At 28.9% G+C, this 18,758-nt stretch overlaps 2 protein-coding genes across 10 annotated transcripts; both read right to left on the reverse strand.

The window, feature by feature from the left end:
• Nucleotides 1-250: 250 nt before the first annotated feature.
• On the reverse strand, nt 251-14,783 carry LOC103578467 (disks large homolog 5). Of its 8 annotated transcripts, XM_008559585.2 has the most exons (12): nt 14,695-14,764; nt 13,891-14,071; nt 12,713-12,730; nt 11,905-12,052; nt 11,120-11,465; nt 10,622-11,041; nt 7,523-9,322; nt 6,319-7,441; nt 4,850-6,022; nt 4,541-4,770; nt 4,069-4,288; nt 251-1,281 (listed from the first exon to the last, which is right to left on the reverse strand). In XM_008559585.2, the coding sequence occupies exons 2-12, from the start codon at nt 13,931-13,933 to the stop codon at nt 1,175-1,177; spliced, it is 5,628 nt and encodes a 1,875-aa protein (XP_008557807.1). In that variant the 5' UTR covers nt 13,934-14,071; nt 14,695-14,764; the 3' UTR covers nt 251-1,174. The 8 variants fall into 8 exon arrangements, with proteins under 8 accessions (XP_008557807.1, XP_008557803.1, XP_008557802.1 ...); XM_008559581.2 differs by having other exon boundaries at nt 6,319-9,322; nt 13,891-14,083; nt 14,728-14,783; XM_008559580.2 differs by having other exon boundaries at nt 6,319-9,322; nt 14,728-14,778.
• Nucleotides 14,784-15,216: 433 nt separating this feature from the next.
• Nucleotides 15,217-16,811, reverse strand: LOC103578468 (uncharacterized). 2 transcript variants are annotated; one of them, XM_008559587.2, is made up of 5 exons: nt 16,801-16,811; nt 15,941-16,161; nt 15,718-15,851; nt 15,468-15,641; nt 15,217-15,407 (listed from the first exon to the last, which is right to left on the reverse strand). In XM_008559587.2, exons 2-5 carry the CDS (start codon nt 16,049-16,051, stop codon nt 15,275-15,277), a joined length of 552 nt encoding a protein of 183 aa, XP_008557809.1. In that variant the 5' UTR covers nt 16,052-16,161; nt 16,801-16,811; the 3' UTR covers nt 15,217-15,274. The 2 variants fall into 2 exon arrangements, with proteins under 2 accessions (XP_008557809.1, XP_053596655.1); XM_053740680.1 differs by lacking the exon at nt 16,801-16,811 and having other exon boundaries at nt 15,941-16,186.
• Nucleotides 16,812-18,758: the final 1,947 nt, after the last annotated feature.

Genomic DNA, 18,758 nt, shown 5'->3' on the forward strand with positions numbered 1-18,758 from the left:
ATTATTTAACCTACATTTAAATATTGTCTCCTATTAAAAAACTAAAAAAATTTTTGTTTTCCATTTTATCATTCCTTATACGATAACAAAATAATTTTATAATAACTGATTAGCAAAATTTTATTGCTTTTCAATATTTCAAAAAAAATTTTTTTTTTCATTAAAATAAATGATATGACGAAAAGTAATTGAAAACATGAATGACTCTTATTGTTTAAAATGTAACAATAAATATAAATGACAATAAAGAGCCAGTTTAACTGAAATGTATTTAATTTGCAGTCGTTTTTAATGCGTGTAATGAATTATTGCATACGACATACATCTTATTTAATTATAATTCAATAATAACTTGAGGAAAAACCCTGTTTACGTTGATCCCATGTTTGTATTTTTTTTTTTTCTTAATATGTAGAATTCATTTGCATTTCAATTTATAACAATAATTCTTAAATTTTTAACTTAAGACAGTTTTCAAAAAGTATATTTATAAAAAAAGCTAAGTTATTTACAATTCTCTTATTTAATTTCACGAATAATATACGCGAGTTTATATATCAATTCCATTAATTATATCTATTATAATAATATTAATAACAATAATAATAATATTAATAATAATAATAATAATAATAATAATAATAATAATAATAATAATGATAATAAGTCTTTTTTAAAATCCACCAATGAGAAAAAAATTAACTCAAGCCCGGGCCTTAGACTATTATTTTTCAACGGTTTCATGGATAATTATCTCACCTTTTCTATACGTTATTTAAGTTCCAATTCAATATATATAAATATATAAAAGAAAAACAATTATTCAATTACAACTGGCAGTCATTTCAATACTATCTTAAGTATCATTCTATCTAAATTATTTCCAACAAAAATATCAATATGTGGGACTTGATAAAAAAAAATTTACAAAATATGGTAAGATAAAATCAGAAAAATAAATTTAATAACATTAAGTAATAAAACTCTGGTAAAATTAGCATCACAACTGATAGGAAACCGTGAATAAATAATATGAGAAACAATAACATCGAGTAAGTTGACGTAGTAAAAAAAAAAAAATGAAATGTTTCTCTTGCATGATATGTGCCAGACATGGGGGCCCCCGGTGGATTTAGATTGACTTCCACTGTGGTTTGTGGGGCCCCCTTTGATGTCAGGTTTGCCCACGAGGTACCCAAAGTGCTTTACTTTGCTCTTCATCGACAGCGGCTTTTACTTGCGTACATATATACGCTATATTTACACCAGCAGGAATAATAGCTGTAATATTAATAAATACACTAAATTAATTTTTTTATTATAAATATAATTACTAGTTACTGTCGTTAAGGCTGGGCCATACTCAACAAATTATCGGAATCTAGATTTCGATTAATTTATCAATTGATTATCATTAAAGCGATTTTGTCAGTTTTCGCGAAAAAATGCATAAGACGAACGTTCTCGAAAGATTTTCATCATTCGAGTCTCATAAATATTAAAAATGTAATTAGAAATCCAAAATCCGAAAATTCGGTTTGTACTCGCGATTCTTGAAAAGATAATTCTTTTTTATTGGCAAAATTTTTCAGATTTATTATTGAATAGATAAACTGATTAATAAATTTAGTTTTCTTACAATAGCTTAATTCTCATTTTATTATCATTAAACGAAAAAAATAAAAAAAGTTCCACAAAAAAAATGTTTTTTTTTTTTTTTTTTTTTTTTTTTCGTTCTGTTTCTGTTTAAATTCACTACGTTTTCAAAGACGAGTCACCGGTAAATATGCACTTGCTCGCCTGGTAAGACACCCTATATATGTATTAGGGTGTCCCAAAAAAAAAAAAAAAAAAACAAATATTTTTAACTTCCTGCTAAGAAAATTGAAAAATTTCAAAAATTCGGGAAGTTATTGGTTTCAGTCCGATTTTTGAAAACCGAATTTCTATCAGGCTTTGACGTTTTAAGGTTCTAGGAAGCTATCCTGACTAACTTCACGAAGATGTCCGAGTGCATGTGCATGTATGTAAATATCTGTAACTTTTGAACGGATGAACCGATTTTGATCGTTAAGGTGTCATTCGCTTGTTAATAAATAGAAACCGTGAAAAAATGAGATTGATCGGTCAAGTGCGTTCGAATATATTCCGAAAATAGAATTTTTTCAAAAACCTTTTTTTTTAGATAACTTTTAATGTGCTCAATGGATCGATTTCAAAATCTAATCAGCTCTAAAACTTTATAAGCCACGTCGAATGCCACCTCAACCATCAAAATCGGTTCATTCTTTCAGGAGAAGCCGTTGTCGAAAGAATTAAAAAAAAAAATTTTTTATAGTATTTTTGAAATTTCTCAAAAACGACTAGATAAATCAATTTCAAAATTTAATCAATTTGCTTGAGAGATATTGTTAGAGAAAAAATGGTAAAAAACGTTATTTTTCGCAAACAACGGCATACAAAAGTATTTTCGAGATCGAAAACAGCAGGAAGTTTGGGGCTGGCCCGCAGGGTCAACTGATAGACCGAAATTTCAGACAGATATATTTAAAATTGAGTCCCCTTTCCTATTTAAAATACATGCGAAAATTTTTCATTTTAGTTTTTCGTTATTAAGACTATAAAAAATTTGTTTTTTTTTTTTTTTTAAATTCCGCCTGGTCTAATTTCGTAGGAAATTAAATTCTTTACAAAAAAGTGCTGATGCATTATGTACGTCAAACGAACTGGGAAAAAGTTACGAGGCTTCAAAGATCGACAAAAATTTAGTTTCCTCAGTGTTTAATTTTTTAAAATTATTTTTCATTTTTATTCTATCAAAAAAAATTTTTTTTTAATTTTGATAAGCACGTTCTTGTAGGAAATTTCATTTCCTACAGTTAGTGTTTTAAAAGTAACTAAAATGAAAAATTTTCGCGTATATTTTAAATGGGAAAGGGGACCCTCCTTGTGATAGATTAATTTATAAGATATCTGGCTGAAATTTGGTGAGGATTTTTTTTATAATATAAAGTTACATTTTAGCCCATAAGAAGTTAAAAAAAAATTTTTTTTTTTTTTTTTTGAGACACCCTAATATATACATCTATAGATATTGAATTATTTTATTGATATTATAATTGAACTACGCAGAATTAAATAGCCAGTTTTAATAGGGGTCTTAATTTTGGCAAAATTAATGTTGTAAAAAAAAAACTTAAAATTGACATCTGGTAGATTTCATAGAAATCTTACTATTGTATTTGTTCTCATGACGCGAATTTTCTAGTAAAATTTTACCATTTTCTGTGTGGGTTAGTCGAGTAGGTCCAAAAATCCCATTGATTAAAAAGTTTATAAATATAACGTGCCATTCTACTACGATATTGACCATAATTCTATACGGATCTTAATCAAACTTCTTAAAGTTATTCTTTAGTTAAAGAGCTTAGTTCAGTTTGAAGATAAACTAAATCGAATAGAGAGTTTAGAAATTATGGTCGTTTAAAATTTTTTGATTTCTCGAAAAAATTTGACTTTGGTTGATTTATCGTCAAATAACTTCTGAATCTAAAAAAAAAAATCTATTTCGAGCGATTGCATCTTACTATACTTTTAGAATAGCCTTTTCTTAAACAAAAATTACCTATTTATTTATTGAAATTATAATTTTATCTAAATTTGTGGGACTGCTTTGATTAAGTTTATTGAATTAAAAAATGCCGAAAAAAATTTATTTTTAATTCAATCTTATCTTAAAATTTGAAAGTAAATAAACAAATAATAAGAAATCTACTTTCATTTCAGATGCCGAATGGCTTTTTTTCACTTGAATTTAAGTAAAAAAAGTTACGTTGTTTTTTAGACCCGGGATATTTATTAAAATTGTTTAATTAATTATTTACATTCTATCTGAATCAGCATGAAAAAGATAGTTGGGAAAAAATTACATTATATAATGTTTATAACTTTTTAAATTTTCCCAATTTCTCAAAAATTCTTTTCTATGAAAGAAAAATAAATTTTTCAATCGGCAGGTAAGAAATATTCTCTCACGACAATAAAATATAAAATTTTTGTAAATCTTACTAGAAATATAATGACGATATTCAGCCTCTAATTTAAGAGCATGTTCATGCATTTCCTTTGCTGCTTTGGCGCTTACTTTATCACTAGGATATCTCGAATCTTTCACTTCTTTTATTTGTTTGGTACTTTTGAATTTTATTAACAAAACTATTGGATAAATTTGATGCCTATGGAGACGTTCTATTGAGGCGATAGATATATCAAGAATACAGTGTGAATTCTGTACAGGAAAATAACATAATTTATTATTGAATTTTCCGTGCAATACCCTGATTAAAAACTCCGATTAAACCCTACTGAAACTTTATCAGATTCAATCGAAAAATAATCATTTTTTTTCCAATTGACTTTCAATCGGAATCATTCGGAACTTTCCCATTAAATCTGATTAGAATTTTTCAATCGGATTCAATTGGAGTTTTTAACCAGAGTTAATATAAAAAAAAAGAAAAACAGTATATTTTTTACTAACCTTGACACATATTTCTTTTACAGCCTCTACAGTTGTACATTCAAAATAACTTCCTTTTTTTCTATAATCAACATAATGAGAATCTCGTAATCCCTGTTCAAGTGTAGCTTGAGAGCAATGCATTGCTTCTGGTATGCATCGAATAAATTCTCCAGGAAATTCTTGAAGTAATTTTGTCGTGACGCATTCATTTAATGGGCCAATAATCAATACAGGTCTCAAAGTTGGGTCTAAAATGTAAATAAATTTATTATAAGAATTAATCGATCCAAAAAATAAAATAAAAAAATATTAAAACTGTGATATTACAATCTAATCTCTCAACACGTTGATAACTAGCAGGTAAATTTTCTTCATTCAAAGTTCCACTGTCACTGTACCATCCAAGATTAACTCCAGTAAGCTGAGAAAGTTCTTTACTATCTCTACTAGAGGATCTATGATGTTTCTTTCGCCTGAAAAAGCTTCTTCTTGCACTTGTAGTACCCCGCCTTCCGGTATCAGTTTCTAAATCACCAAGTGATCGTCTCAATAATAATTCTTCTTCGATTTTAAATTTACTAGGTATAATTCCACACTGCTGTCTTCGACCAGATTTATCGACAAGCCAAGCTCTCCAGTGCCCCGGAGTTCCATTAAACATTGTGTTATCTACATATAGAATATCATCTTTATTAAATCGTAACTGTAAACTGTCACCAACTTCGCCTACCCGATCAAACATTGCCTTGACATAAAAACTATCTCCGGGTTTGTCTTTTACTTCGTTATACCTTTCCGGCATGTACTGAGCAACAAGAGTGACTTTATCAGCTGGACGTGCCAATTCAAGAGCTGCTTGTTCCGCAGTTGCTTGTCGTAAATCAACACCATTGTATTCTAGAATTCTATCGCCTGTTCTTAACCCAGCATCTTCAGCAAGACAACCTGGTTGAACTGAATGAACAAATATACCAACACCATTACCACCAACTAATGAAATTCCAAGATTTGAACATTTGCGTGTTTCTATAAATAAATAACGAGGCTCAATGGTAGGTGGACTTTTCCGATTTTGTTCTTCTTGCGTTGGGCTTCTTACTGTTGCATTTTGTCGTTGCAATGTTGTTACTGCTTGATTTATTTGAGCTCGAGTTAAGGTATTACCAGCGCTACGTAAAGAATCAATTGTCGCTGAATTACGCAATTCTGGTTTTCTTATATTTATGTCTAAAGATGCTGATTGTCGAATTTCACGTTCACGTTCTTGAGTACCACGAACTTCCATTGAAGCTGAACTTCTAACTTCCCGGTCTCGTGATGGTGGCATCAAAGTATTTAATTTGTCACGTTCAATTTCTTTTGATTCGTGAGTTTCTAGAGCTGATTTACGCGGTGCTTCTGGACTATTGCAAGGAGTTGGTGATCCACTGCGACTGGCACCTTCTTCTCCACCTGCTTCCGAAGAACTTGAAGAACCTGAACCTTCGAGCTCATTGTATTCTAATTATACAAAAATAATTTTTATTTTATTATAATAAATAATTTCAGAATCGATATAAATTTATCATTCACTCTTTGATTTTTATTTTTGTTATAAGAAATACGTGAATATAATTTTTATCGATTCCTGTACAATCGGACAATTTGTAAAGAAAAAAACAAAAAAAGAAACATAAATTGATATAAAAAATTTAAAATTGTGTCAATGAATGGAAGTAATGCAAAAATGGTGCTTAAAAAGCAAGGAATACTTTGAAAAAATTTCCTTCCTTCGACAAAAACTTTAAGATACTCACTATCTGGACTATACTGGACCAGCATAGTAATAGAATTACCACACTGTCTGAGTACATGTGCAGCTAATTCATAAGTAGCGCTCCTCATATTGATACCGCAAACCTCAAGAAGTTGATCTCCAATTTGTAGTCCAACTTGTGAAGCTAGACTATGTTCACTAACAGTAGAAACAAATACACCCCCACTGTCTAAACACGAAATTTGAATTCCAAGAGGCTCAACAGATTTATCAATATGGACCCGCCGCAATTCTCCCGGTGCTGGTCGTGGCTGGGTGTAATAATCAGGCATACTAGCTCGTTTAATATTTGAACTTCCTCGTACTGTTCCTCCTCCATTGTTACCTCCACCGATACCAGGACTCAAAACCTCGACATGAAATGTCGGCATAGGACTGCCTCTTTCGGATGTTCTTTCAATACTACCCGTAGATAATTTTCCAACGCTACTTTTAGACGTTACGCTAGGATTTGATGGTATCCTAAATCTCTGATTTTCTTTTTTCCTCGGAAAAGTTCCTCCTTCATAACCATGAGTATACGTTGATAATTCATAGGTAATGCCTGCAGGATGACCTCGAGATTTGTGATAGTGCAAGTCTACAGAGGGAGTGTGCAAATGACCAAATCCTGGTTGTCCAGGACTATAAGGTGGCTCGAAACAAAAAGATCGGGCATCCGGGAGTCCAATGAACTCTCCAGATTGGGAGGAAGGCAAGGACGGTGGTGAGGGGTAACGAGACGGCAAAGAATTCTGCTGGTGTGGGTGTGGATGTAAGTGAGCATATGGGGGAAACGAGAAATTACCAGCAAGTTGCTGTCTTGGCACACTTGACGATGATCCAGAGGTAGTCACCAGAGGGTAAAGTTGAGAGTGAACGCGGTTGTGTTGAAGTCCATCTGGTTGGTTTTCATGACTTCCGGAAGTATATGGCTTTGGTGTGCGTCGTTTTGCATGACCATAATCCGGCTCTCGACCTGTGGATTTTACTGAAAAATCTATACTTGTCTCAGAAGGTGCATGCGACGAGCTGAGCCGACTCTCTGTTGTCTCGAACTCCGTCAAAGGCTTCTTGTTGTCCAGCGACATATCCTTGAACTGGACCGCAGGAGAAAAGGATTTCTGTCCAAACAGTTGACCAGATTTACTAAAGTTCGGAATTGGATATTCTACGGCTTTATAAACTGTATGACGATTGCTTACGTTTGGAAATGTCGACAACGGAACAGGATTAGATATACGATTGTAGTTGAAGCTCTCATATTTTGGCGGCTGATTTAAAAGTACACTTAATGGAAGCCGTTCTTTTGTTTTTCTGGGTTGAAGAATCGTCCCTGTACCGTTTTGGATCAAAGGCCCACCGCGTGCTTTTGGCCATGTGCCTCCATTCTTCTCTATTTTTTCAGTTCCTCTTCGTTTACTCCTTTTAAATACACCGTTATTTGTTTTCTTATAATGACTCTCAATAACAGAATCTAATTCAGCGATCGCATCCTGCTCTTGTTCAAAAGTATTTGGACTTGAATTTCTGTGACGCTTTTTCTTATCATCTCTATCTTTACTATGTCTTCTACCAGTGACAATATCAATTTTTTCGCGAAAATTACCCCAAGCATTACTTATTCCGCTAGATTTTTCACTACTTACTGATTTTGAAACTTTATAAATACTTCTATCACCAAAATTAGATGCAATATAACGTCTTTCATAATCATCTGACGTTGCCTTTAACATCATTCTCTCTTGTTCTGTTTGTGAACAATTATTAACCATTTTTTGTTTATCAGAACCAAAACTTGTATCTATTGTCTCGGTACTTAATATTGATGACAAGGCTATTCCTTTCAAGGTTGTAATAGTCAATACATCAACTGTCGTGTCATTTAAAATAGACATAGCCTCGTGAGTTGAAGTTACACCCTCCATTGGTTTACTATTAATATTTAAAACTCTATCTCCAACAGCTAAATTTCCATCTTTAGCAGCCAAACTACCTGGAGAAATTTTAGCAATATAAATTCCAAGTTCCAAAGCTATGCCATGAGGAACAGGACCAATTGGTAATTGAATTGTTCTTAATGATCGACGAGTAGATCTTCTTCTTCTAACTGTTAATGTAACTTTTGATCCGACTGTAAAATCTCGTAAATTTTCTAAAATCATTCTTGTTGATCCAGTAGAACAATCAACGTTATTAACACGAATAATACAATCATCAACTTTTAATTTTCCATCTACAACACTTCCTTTAGTTACTTGAGCGACGTAAACACCCGTATCATTGGGATAATGAGGATCATCTCGACCACCAGCGAGAACAAATCCTAAATCTCTATCATTATCTTGACAAACCCTACCAAAGTCAATGGGAATAGTAATAATGTCCCATTCAATCATGTCGTTATCATCGTGATATTGAGTTGATCGTAACGAGTGATCCCCGCTTTCTATTTTTTCTTTAAGATCTTTAAGTTCTCTTGATGCTTCATTTCGCTGTTTTTTAATATCGTCCGAGTCACGAAGAGCACCAGCAAGCTCAGAAACAGCTCGATCTCTTTCTGTTCTCAATGTTTCACAAAGAGTTCGCATACTCTCACGTTCTAATACTATTTTATCTCTTTCACTAAATGCCCAATCACGTCTTCGTTTTGATACCTCAGCTTCTTGTAATGCCTCTTCCAATTCTGTTTGTAAAGTATCCACAGATTTTCTTAATTTATCTAATTCTAAATTAGCCTGATCTAAATTATCCATTTGTTCTTTTTCACGTTTAGCATAGTCTCGCGTAATTGTTTCTCTCTCAATTTCTTTATTTGAATTATCTCGTTCACGATTATAAGAATGAAGCTCCAATCGATTTTTGTAATTTCTACTTGAACCTTCAGAATAATCACCAAACTTAAGTCTTAAATCGTTACATTCTTTAAGAGTTTCGTCACGATCATGCAGTGCCGATGATATCTCTCTTCTTAAAGTCTCAATTTGATATGAAAGTGTTTTTTTCTAAATAGAAAGAAAAAAAAAACATAATATATATAAAGAAAAATGTCATTATGTAATTTATTCGTCGAGAACAAATTTAAGGTATTACTGTCGGTTTTAAAATTACTGTTCAAAATTTAACAAAATTCAATATTAGGTAAAAACTTTAAATCTGATCAGTAACATTAGTCGCTCACTTTAACTGACTAATGCGTTCTTATAATTTGTATAAAAAAAAGTTTCAACTAAAACAAATGATCTTTGACAAATAATTATTTGTGAAATTTATTATAAATTGAAATTAATTGACGATTTTCAAAATCCCGGTCAGCCAGCTATTCTCAAACAATACCTCCACTTTTTAAAAATATTTAATTATTTTCAATTGCCATATCAGTATTCAAATTTTATTAATTAATTTAAAAAAAATTGGTGCATTAATTGAAGAAATAATAACGTATTTGCAATATCGCTGATATAGATTTTAAAAAAAATTACTTACAATTGTTATCAAACGAAATTTATAAAATAAATTTTAATAAAATTTTCATGTCATATAATGATTAGAATTTTTTTAACTAAAATTTATTTACCAAATTTCGTTTGACTCCTCATTGAGAACAAATGTAGGTAATTTTTTTTTAAATCTATATATTGTCCTTTTTTCAATTAATGCTTTTATTTTTTTCAACTAATTAATAAAATTTGAAAATCACTATAGCAGTTGGAAGTCAATAAATATTTTTAAAAAATGAGGACTGAGATTTAACTTTCGTTAAATTTAATTCTTGAATAATTGTTATATATTTTATAAATTATTCTCCAAATGAATAAACTTATGATAGCTAAGTAAATGTTGTCTTTGAGCAAGTATATCACAACTTTTAGTGAGCGACTATGAATCTACTCAACGATCTTATTTTAAAATTTAATTATCAAGATTATTCTTGAAATTAAAATTTTATTTTAATATTCAAAGCTATGAAAAAAAACGATTTTTTTATTTCATTTTTATCAATTTATATTAAGTGGTTTAATTTAATTCCAATGAAAAGTGAGCGGATAATGGATTCTTTACTTTATTAGTAAATAATAAGAAAATGATCCAATTAAATTTTTTAAGAGTTACAGCCTACTAATAAATTAGTGTTATATCATGTTTAAATCTATAAAAATCCAAATTTTACTGGTTTTTTGTAGCTCTTAAAAAATTAAATTGGATATTGTTCTTGTCATTATCTACTAATATGTAAAATTAAATGAAATTCTGAAAAGTAATTCTTACAACGACAATAGATGAAACAAAAAAAATACAATTACCTCATCAACATGTTGCTTATTTTGATTTTCTAACTTGGCAATTTTTTCATAAGCTTTTGTCAAATCATCTCCAAGCTTTTCCATTTCTTTGTGAACAGTATCCCGTTCGCCCATTATCAGTCGATACTCTTGTAAAGTTGCATTTCTTTCTTCTGTTAATCGTTTTATATCTTTACTAACTTTAGTACGAAGAATCATGCCTTGATTGACTTCCTTGACAGCTTCTTCGTGTTGTTGCTGAAGTTTTGCCAAGGCTTCGCGGTACTCGTTTCTTTCACGTAATGCAATATCCCATTGTCTGATTGCCGCAGTACATTGTTGTTTCAATCCATTTCTTTCTCTAAATGCATTATTGCGTTCTTGAATTACGTCATCATGGTCCTTTTTCCATCTCGCTGCTTCTTTTTCTGCTAATTCCAACTGGGGAAGAAAAAGAAAATGATCTTATTTAAACGATTAATATAAAATATTAAAAAGTTAAGATGTTATAAATTTTACCTTATTTTTGAGAGATGAATGTGCGGATAAAAGATCTTCATGACGCTTTCTTAAAGACTCATATTCATCTTTTAAAGATTCATACTTTCTTAATAAAGATACATAATGCTGATTAATGGCATCACTGTTTCCAGAATCTACAAGACATTCTTGATTTTGGCACCTCAATTCTGTAACTTCTTTCTGTAGTGCCTGGACTTCACGATCAAGTCGTTGTTTATCATTGATCAAATCACTATATTTACCCCGAAGGGCTGAAGTTTCTTGTGAGGCTGCTTCCAGCTGATTCATTGCTGCAATATGTTGTCCTCGATAATATTCCAATTCCTTCATAGTATGCTCATTTCTAATAAATAAAATTATTAACGATGTGATAAACGGTAATCGACCTTGTTATAAAAATAGATTATAATTATAAAACAATTCTACGCTGCGACGAGCCTTCATTTGACTGCTATACTATTTTTATTTTTAAAATCAATACTATAGGGTATCAAGAGCCCCATGAGTGTACTGTTAAGTTTGCAAATAACGTGACATAGTTAAGCGGTAACACATAAACTCAAGATTAACGTTTATTGTAGGATTATAAAAAAAAAAAAAAATACAAGAAACAGGTCAAAAGAACTAATCAATACACTATACGAACAAAAAAAACTTGTCTAAAAAAAAAAAAAAAAAAAATAACACTGATTACAGTGATAATAATTATTATGTATTGGTTGGTTTTAAAAACAATAAATAAGAAAAATTAAAAGAAAAACAAAAAAAAAAAACAAACAAACCGTCTAACTGTATCTGAGTGCTTGTGTCTAAGGAACTGGAGTTCGTGCATGGCTTGATCACATTGTGCCTGTAATCCGTCGTAATCACTACGACATTCAGGACCTCCTACTGGACTTCCAACACTGCCATAGCCTCCACTGTCCCGTTCTGAAATTCATGCAAAACAAGAGCCCAAAAAAATGGGAATAAGATATACATATAATAAAAAATACAAGCTATTTAATTTAAGTCCTTTAGAGATGAAATAAACTAACGAATTCTATGACAATGTATATTTTATATCGTTTATGAAAATTTTTTGACGTAAATAAAATAGATTAACGACAGAATATTATTGTTTAAAAATAAATAAACTAAAAAATATAATGCCTGTTGTACTGTAATTTACTAATAAATTAAAAATTCAAGAATTAAAATGTTTACTTAAATAAAGTTTGTGCAATCGGAGAAAAGTCACAGCATAAAAAAAAATTTTTTAAATGCAAATAATTTTAATTTTTATAAAAATAATTTTTATTAAAATATATAGAAGTAAATTGAAAACAATTTTATCTTTTTACAAAAATATACACTAATATTGAAGAATTTAATCGAAAAAAAATATTTAAATATTACAGAATTTACAATTTTTTATTTTAATTCACTTTATCTCTCAAGTACTCAAGTTCTAGGTGAAGAAAAAAAACGACTATATATTGCATAGATAAAAAAAACTAATATTGTTTTAGAGTATAAAAATACTGAGTGATAAATGAATAATTAAAAATACTAGTATTTAGATTTAATCAGGCAGATGTTAAATCTTACCCATATTAAAGACCCCATCTGAAAAAAGGAAAATATATTTACTCGACAGTAAAAGAATTTACCCAAACTATTTTAATCCGTATAAAACCAATAATCTATTACAAAATAATTAAATTCAAAATAATTTGAATAAAAAAAAAATATTAAATATTTATTTTTATATATAGGTCAAATCGAACAGTTTGAAAAATTCATATTTTTTTTTATATTTTTTACTACCCGTTCGAAAATCGTTTTTTTTGTTTTTAACTCCTAACATGATGGTCCAAATTCAAACTTTTTTTTTTCATATATTTTTTAGAAAAAAAGTACAAACAAGTTTTTAAAAATATTTTTCTATGTGATTTCAAAGTTTTAAATCTTTTTTTCCAAAGTTGATGGATATTTTGATTTTCTTGAAATTTTTTTATAACAAACTACAATCTGTTCCACAACTTTTAAACCTGATTTGATCGTGGGACCTTCATGGCTATTATTTTTTTTCAATTTTTTAAAATTAGAAAATTTTTTTTTTCCTTTATTAAATACTAGCGACCCGCCCCGGCTTCGCACGGGTGCAATGCTGATACTAAATTATATTATGTTATTATACATATAAACCTTCCTCTTGAATCACTCTATCTATTAAAAAAAACCGCATCAAAATTCGTTGCGTAGTTTTAAAGATTTAAGCATACAAAGGGACATAGGGACAGAGAAAGCGACTTTGTTTTATACTATGTAGTGACTACGAATGGCAATTTTTGTCACTATTTATTATTATTCTAATTCTTTCAAGTAGTTTTATAATTTTTTACGATAAACAGGTGTTTAAAATTAATAATTACTCGTTATATCTGTTTATAAACAATAAGAACAAAAGTAAACGACTTAACGACCAGGAAAAATTCAAAAATAAAAAATAAAAATTTTAACAACTGTCCGATTTGGCACGAAATGTCGCATTTATTATCAAGTAGTTTCATAAACATATAACTAGTTACCGAAAGAAATAAATATAAATCTTAAAAATATCTAGCTTTCACTCAGAAAAGAAACTTTCAGTTACACATCGAAGCACTTGTTTTTCTTCTTTTTTTCTGATCATAAATTACATGGACAATTAAGAATTTCTTATAAAATAAAAGAAAGCAACAATGAAAGTAAAAATAGTATAAATATATCAAATAAAAATTTACCGCTACTTCCAGCACTATCCAGGGATGATGTACCAGAAGCCATAACTTCGGACCCCGTTACTTCACGTTGCCCCTTTGTATTTGGGCTTCAATATTTTTACCATGGAAATTTGTTAAGCGATTTGTATACTAAATTTTTTATCCTATAAATTGGCCAACGCACAATCATGTAGTTTTCACACTAGAATAAACCCTTTGTCATGATAGAACAATTTAAAAAGGTGATTTTCACGATGACATTTTTTAGATTTAAATTTAAATTAAACAAAAACAGAATATTATAATATTTTTTTTTACTGACAAACTAAATGTTGATTAAATTTTATAGATTTAAGATATTTTATGTTAAGAAAATACGTATAAAAATTACAGGTGATCTATACAATATTAAAGTATTTTTTGGAGTTGGTGGTATTTAATACAACTAAAATCAAAAAGCTTATGTTTTCCGAACGGTTTTGTAAATCGTTCTTCTGTTTCTGTAGTTTAAATGATGATGTGTCCAGATAAATTACCAAAAATCATTGATTTACTACAATTGATAACTTAAATTATTCAACAACTGTCACTTTGTGATAATTTATCCAGTCAAAACAACATAATTCTTCATTCATAATTTTTAATATACATGGTATTTAATCATTTTTTTTACAAATGTTTTTTACAAAGAAATAACTTAATCGTCCGCTTATTACACTTAAAAAAAAATAAGTTAATAAATATATTATACATTTTGTTTTAATGAAATGTCATCGCAACACTAATCACCATTTTATTATTAAATTATGGTTTACTAATTATTACTTTGATCCGAAAAACATTAACATCTTGACTCACCTGCTGCACCAACTGGCCTGACAATTAGCCATTTTCATCAGCAACATACCAACCAGAACCAGTATCCAGTACGCAGTATACTCAGAGCCTAAAGGTATCTTTTCATGTGGCGCTTATTTTCAGCGCCAAAATCAAATATCTCATCGTGATCCATCTTTAAATTTAATTGTTAAAAAAAAAAAAACAGTAAATTTAAAAAAATTCACGATTATAATGAAAATCTAAAATTTAGTTTTTAAAATAAAATTATCAATATTAAATTATCAAAAATCTAAAATTTAGTTTTTAAAATAAAATTATCAATATTAAATTAAGGCTGGGCTTTACTTAATGAAATCTCGAATTAAAAATTTTTAATTATTTAAAAATTAATTATAATCTCTAATTAAGAAAAATGGTTTAATCCATGCTAAGAATATATCTATATTAGGGTGGCCCAAAAAAACCGACTATTTTTTTTTCAAGTCTCTCACCAAAATTATTTATTAAAATTCAAGATCATAAGTCATTATAATAATTAGACACAAAATTACAACATAAAAATAATTCAAAAGCAATCTTGGTTATCTCTGATTACATGCGACATTACAAGACCATAGCGAGCGTAGGCTTCTTTCGCTATTTTCAGGATATCGATAGTTGGGTTTCTCTCTCGTGTAAATATCATAATACTTTCAATACTGAAATACAAATAGTTTAGAAATAAAATTTTTAATTTTAATTTCCAATTATAAACTCACTGTGTAGTTCCATTGTTCACACAGGTCCAAGATACAGTGTACTTGTCATAATCTACGCCAAGATACAAAGCTTCTCGATAGATATTTCCCACAATTGGTACATGGTGATGAAAACATAGCGCATTATTGTTAGTCAAAGATACGTCAGTTATAGTTTTCAATTTCTTGTTGGTTCTAAATTATAAAATATCGAAAAATAATTTACATAAATAAAATATTTATAAATAGTCGACTGAAATTATAAAATTACTTCGATAAAATACTAGTAGAAACAAGTCTTGATACACCTTCATCGTTAGGTAGAGACCAAAATTGCTGCGGACACATTTGTGCACTATCTGAGTTAAAATCGCTTGTTGCATACCTAATCCATAATCCACTCAACTGATAAAAATTAATTGCAGTATATATTGTCTGTACTCAATATCAAATTTATAAGTTTAAAATAATTTTGGTTAAAAAATAGTACGTACTCGTTCCAAATCAAGTGGTTCCTCAACAATTACTTTGGGGCAAGGACCATTCGCCACATATTGAGTAAAAGCTCCAGCAACTATGCAAAAATTAAGAAAAACCCCTAACATTTTGCTTGAGACGAGTTTTTCAATTATTGTGCACGATTACTTTTTGTCAACTGACAGTTAATATTGATATTCGATTTTTTTAATCACTTGTCGAAATATATTTTTTTCAGCTACACGTTTATATATTGCACGAAATAAAAATATAAGATAATATTTAAATACAAATATTTTGGTTAATAATTTAAAAAAAAATTTCATGTCAATAAGAAATATCAAGGCAACTTATTTTTAATCTCGTTTAGCATAATCATACATTTCCAATTTTTTGTGATGCTCTAAAAATAACTTTCTTCGTTAATTGAAGATCAGGATAATTAATAAATAAATAACTGTGATATACTATATGTTATTTCAACTAATTGATAACTTTATTTTTTTATATTAGCCAGGTGTCATTTTTGAAATAATTTCATTTAATTATCTATGGAAATTGATGAATAAATAGTATTAATCATTTGTAAATATATGATAGTTATTTTCATTATATTTTTACTTTTTTGATTATAACATCTATTTTTAAGATTAGTGTCAATAGAAGTATGTATAGGTGGACAACTGCTTAATAGAGGTAGGTAGTTCCGGGAACATTCCGGATTGAACCTGGAATGTTTCTTGAGCAAAAAGGAACTAGTTCCTGGAATCATATCCGTAGAACTATTTAATGTTTTTAATTCTCATGAAGGTTCAGTATTTAGAACGGAAACATACAAAATATTCTAGTATCCACAATATTATGCTATGCGACCTACGTGTTTAAGACGCATTCACGGCAAACTATATTATTTTATACTAAATAGAGAATAAATTATGATCGGTATTCAACTCAAAGTTCCATAAAAAATCACCAATCTAAAATTATTCTGCAGCTTTACTGCATGTTGGTAAATGCGGCATTAGCAGATAAAAAAGAACTAGTGAGTATACCCTGTATGGTAGCAAGGATTTTTCATTCGTTTAAAAATTGTAAGTATAGATGATTTTACCATCACGGGGATGGTAACATTTACGATAGTCATTGCGGATATGAGCCTATGTCAGTATGAACGTCAAGCCTATTTGATTATTTGATTCAAAAAATAGGCTATATCCCCCATGAAAAAAAATTTATAAAAAAAATATACTTTTCATACGAAAAAAAACTTTATTAAAAATATATAAACATAAAAAATATATATTTTAAATAGCTAACCTTTGGCCGATTTTCATATATTTTTTTAATATTTTACATATGTTAAAAATTTATCTTAGAATATATTAAAAATACACATATAAAAATATATTTTTTTAAGTAGCTACAACTTCTTCAAAAATTGACCAATTGGGACGTTTTTTTATTCAAAATTTTGTCTTTGAATGTACTTTTCAGAAAAAAAAATACAAGAAAATTTAAAGAAGATAATCTCTATGAAATTTTTGGCTTTTTTGAGAAAAACCGCCATTTGCTTAAAGTTCGTCATTGTTATTTTTTTTTTTTTTAATTCTCCAAAAAAAACTTCAATTAATTCTGCACTCTTTCTCGCTAATCCCAGAGTGGGCGGACTTTTCCTTCTATTTTTTTTTTATCAATTGAAAAAACAATTTTTGCCCAGTTGGGCTTATTTTACAAAACATCACTCTGGAAATTTTTGAGAATTTCTCGACGACTTCGGAGTTTAAAAAAATTGAGACGAAAAAATTAATTAAAACTGGTAAACCTCGAAAGAATTCGGATTTATTTTAAGAAAGTAAGAAAAGAAATAGAAGATACCTATAAATAATTTTATTGTAATTTTTTTTGAAAACTACACCTGAAAACAAAGAAAATGAAAAAAAAAAATTGCCCTTTAGTTTATTTTTGACCAAGTCACAGGCTTTTGAAAAATAAATCTAACGCACATCACTATTTCAAAATGTAAAAATTATATTTTTATTGAAACCAACCTAGAAAAAGAATATATAAAATTTATATTAAAAAATTTTTATCTATTTATCGACGGAATATTGCAGCTACATCTATGCAATATGGGTAGTAATTCGATAGTGTATTGCATGGAGATTTTATGTGATGATTATATATAATTATATATGATTCTATTTGGCCATTTTTTATATATAATGTTATATGATTATATATAAAAATTTTTTCTCGGGTAGCTTTTTCTATCGACTATCAAGTTCTTTTTACCTAATAAGGATAGATATACCCGTTAAAAAGATATTTATGAAAAAAACCGAAAAAGCAGAATTTTTCGTTATTTTTGTAAATTCAACCAATTTTGCTCATCTTCGAACTTAACCGTGATAATCCTTGATAGAATATATATATATATTAAGGTGATTCACAAAAAGCGAACATTTTTTTTTAACTTCCGACATTGAAAAGTTGGTTTTCTGGAACCTCTAGAAAATACTCACCAAATTTGAGCTCTTAATATTAATAGGAAGATCCTCCTCATCACAGTTTTCCATTTTTTCTTTAGTACCTTATAAAAAATATCATATCTCATTATTAATAAATTTTTTAACTAAATTTTTATACATATTTTTGTAGGAAATTGGATGATCTACAAAAAAGATCTGACATGTGTAAGTGATTACTTTCACCATTTCAAAAATACTCGAGATCAAAGTTTAAAGAAATTATCCAAAAACATTTTTTTTTTAGGTAGATTTCTTTAGAAATCGGCCTATTGCAATGGGTCTTATGACCGAATTATTACAGAATTTT

This window comes from Microplitis demolitor, chromosome 7 (assembly GCF_026212275.2).
Source record: "Microplitis demolitor isolate Queensland-Clemson2020A chromosome 7, iyMicDemo2.1a, whole genome shotgun sequence".
Taxonomy (NCBI): domain Eukaryota; kingdom Metazoa; phylum Arthropoda; class Insecta; order Hymenoptera; family Braconidae; genus Microplitis; species Microplitis demolitor.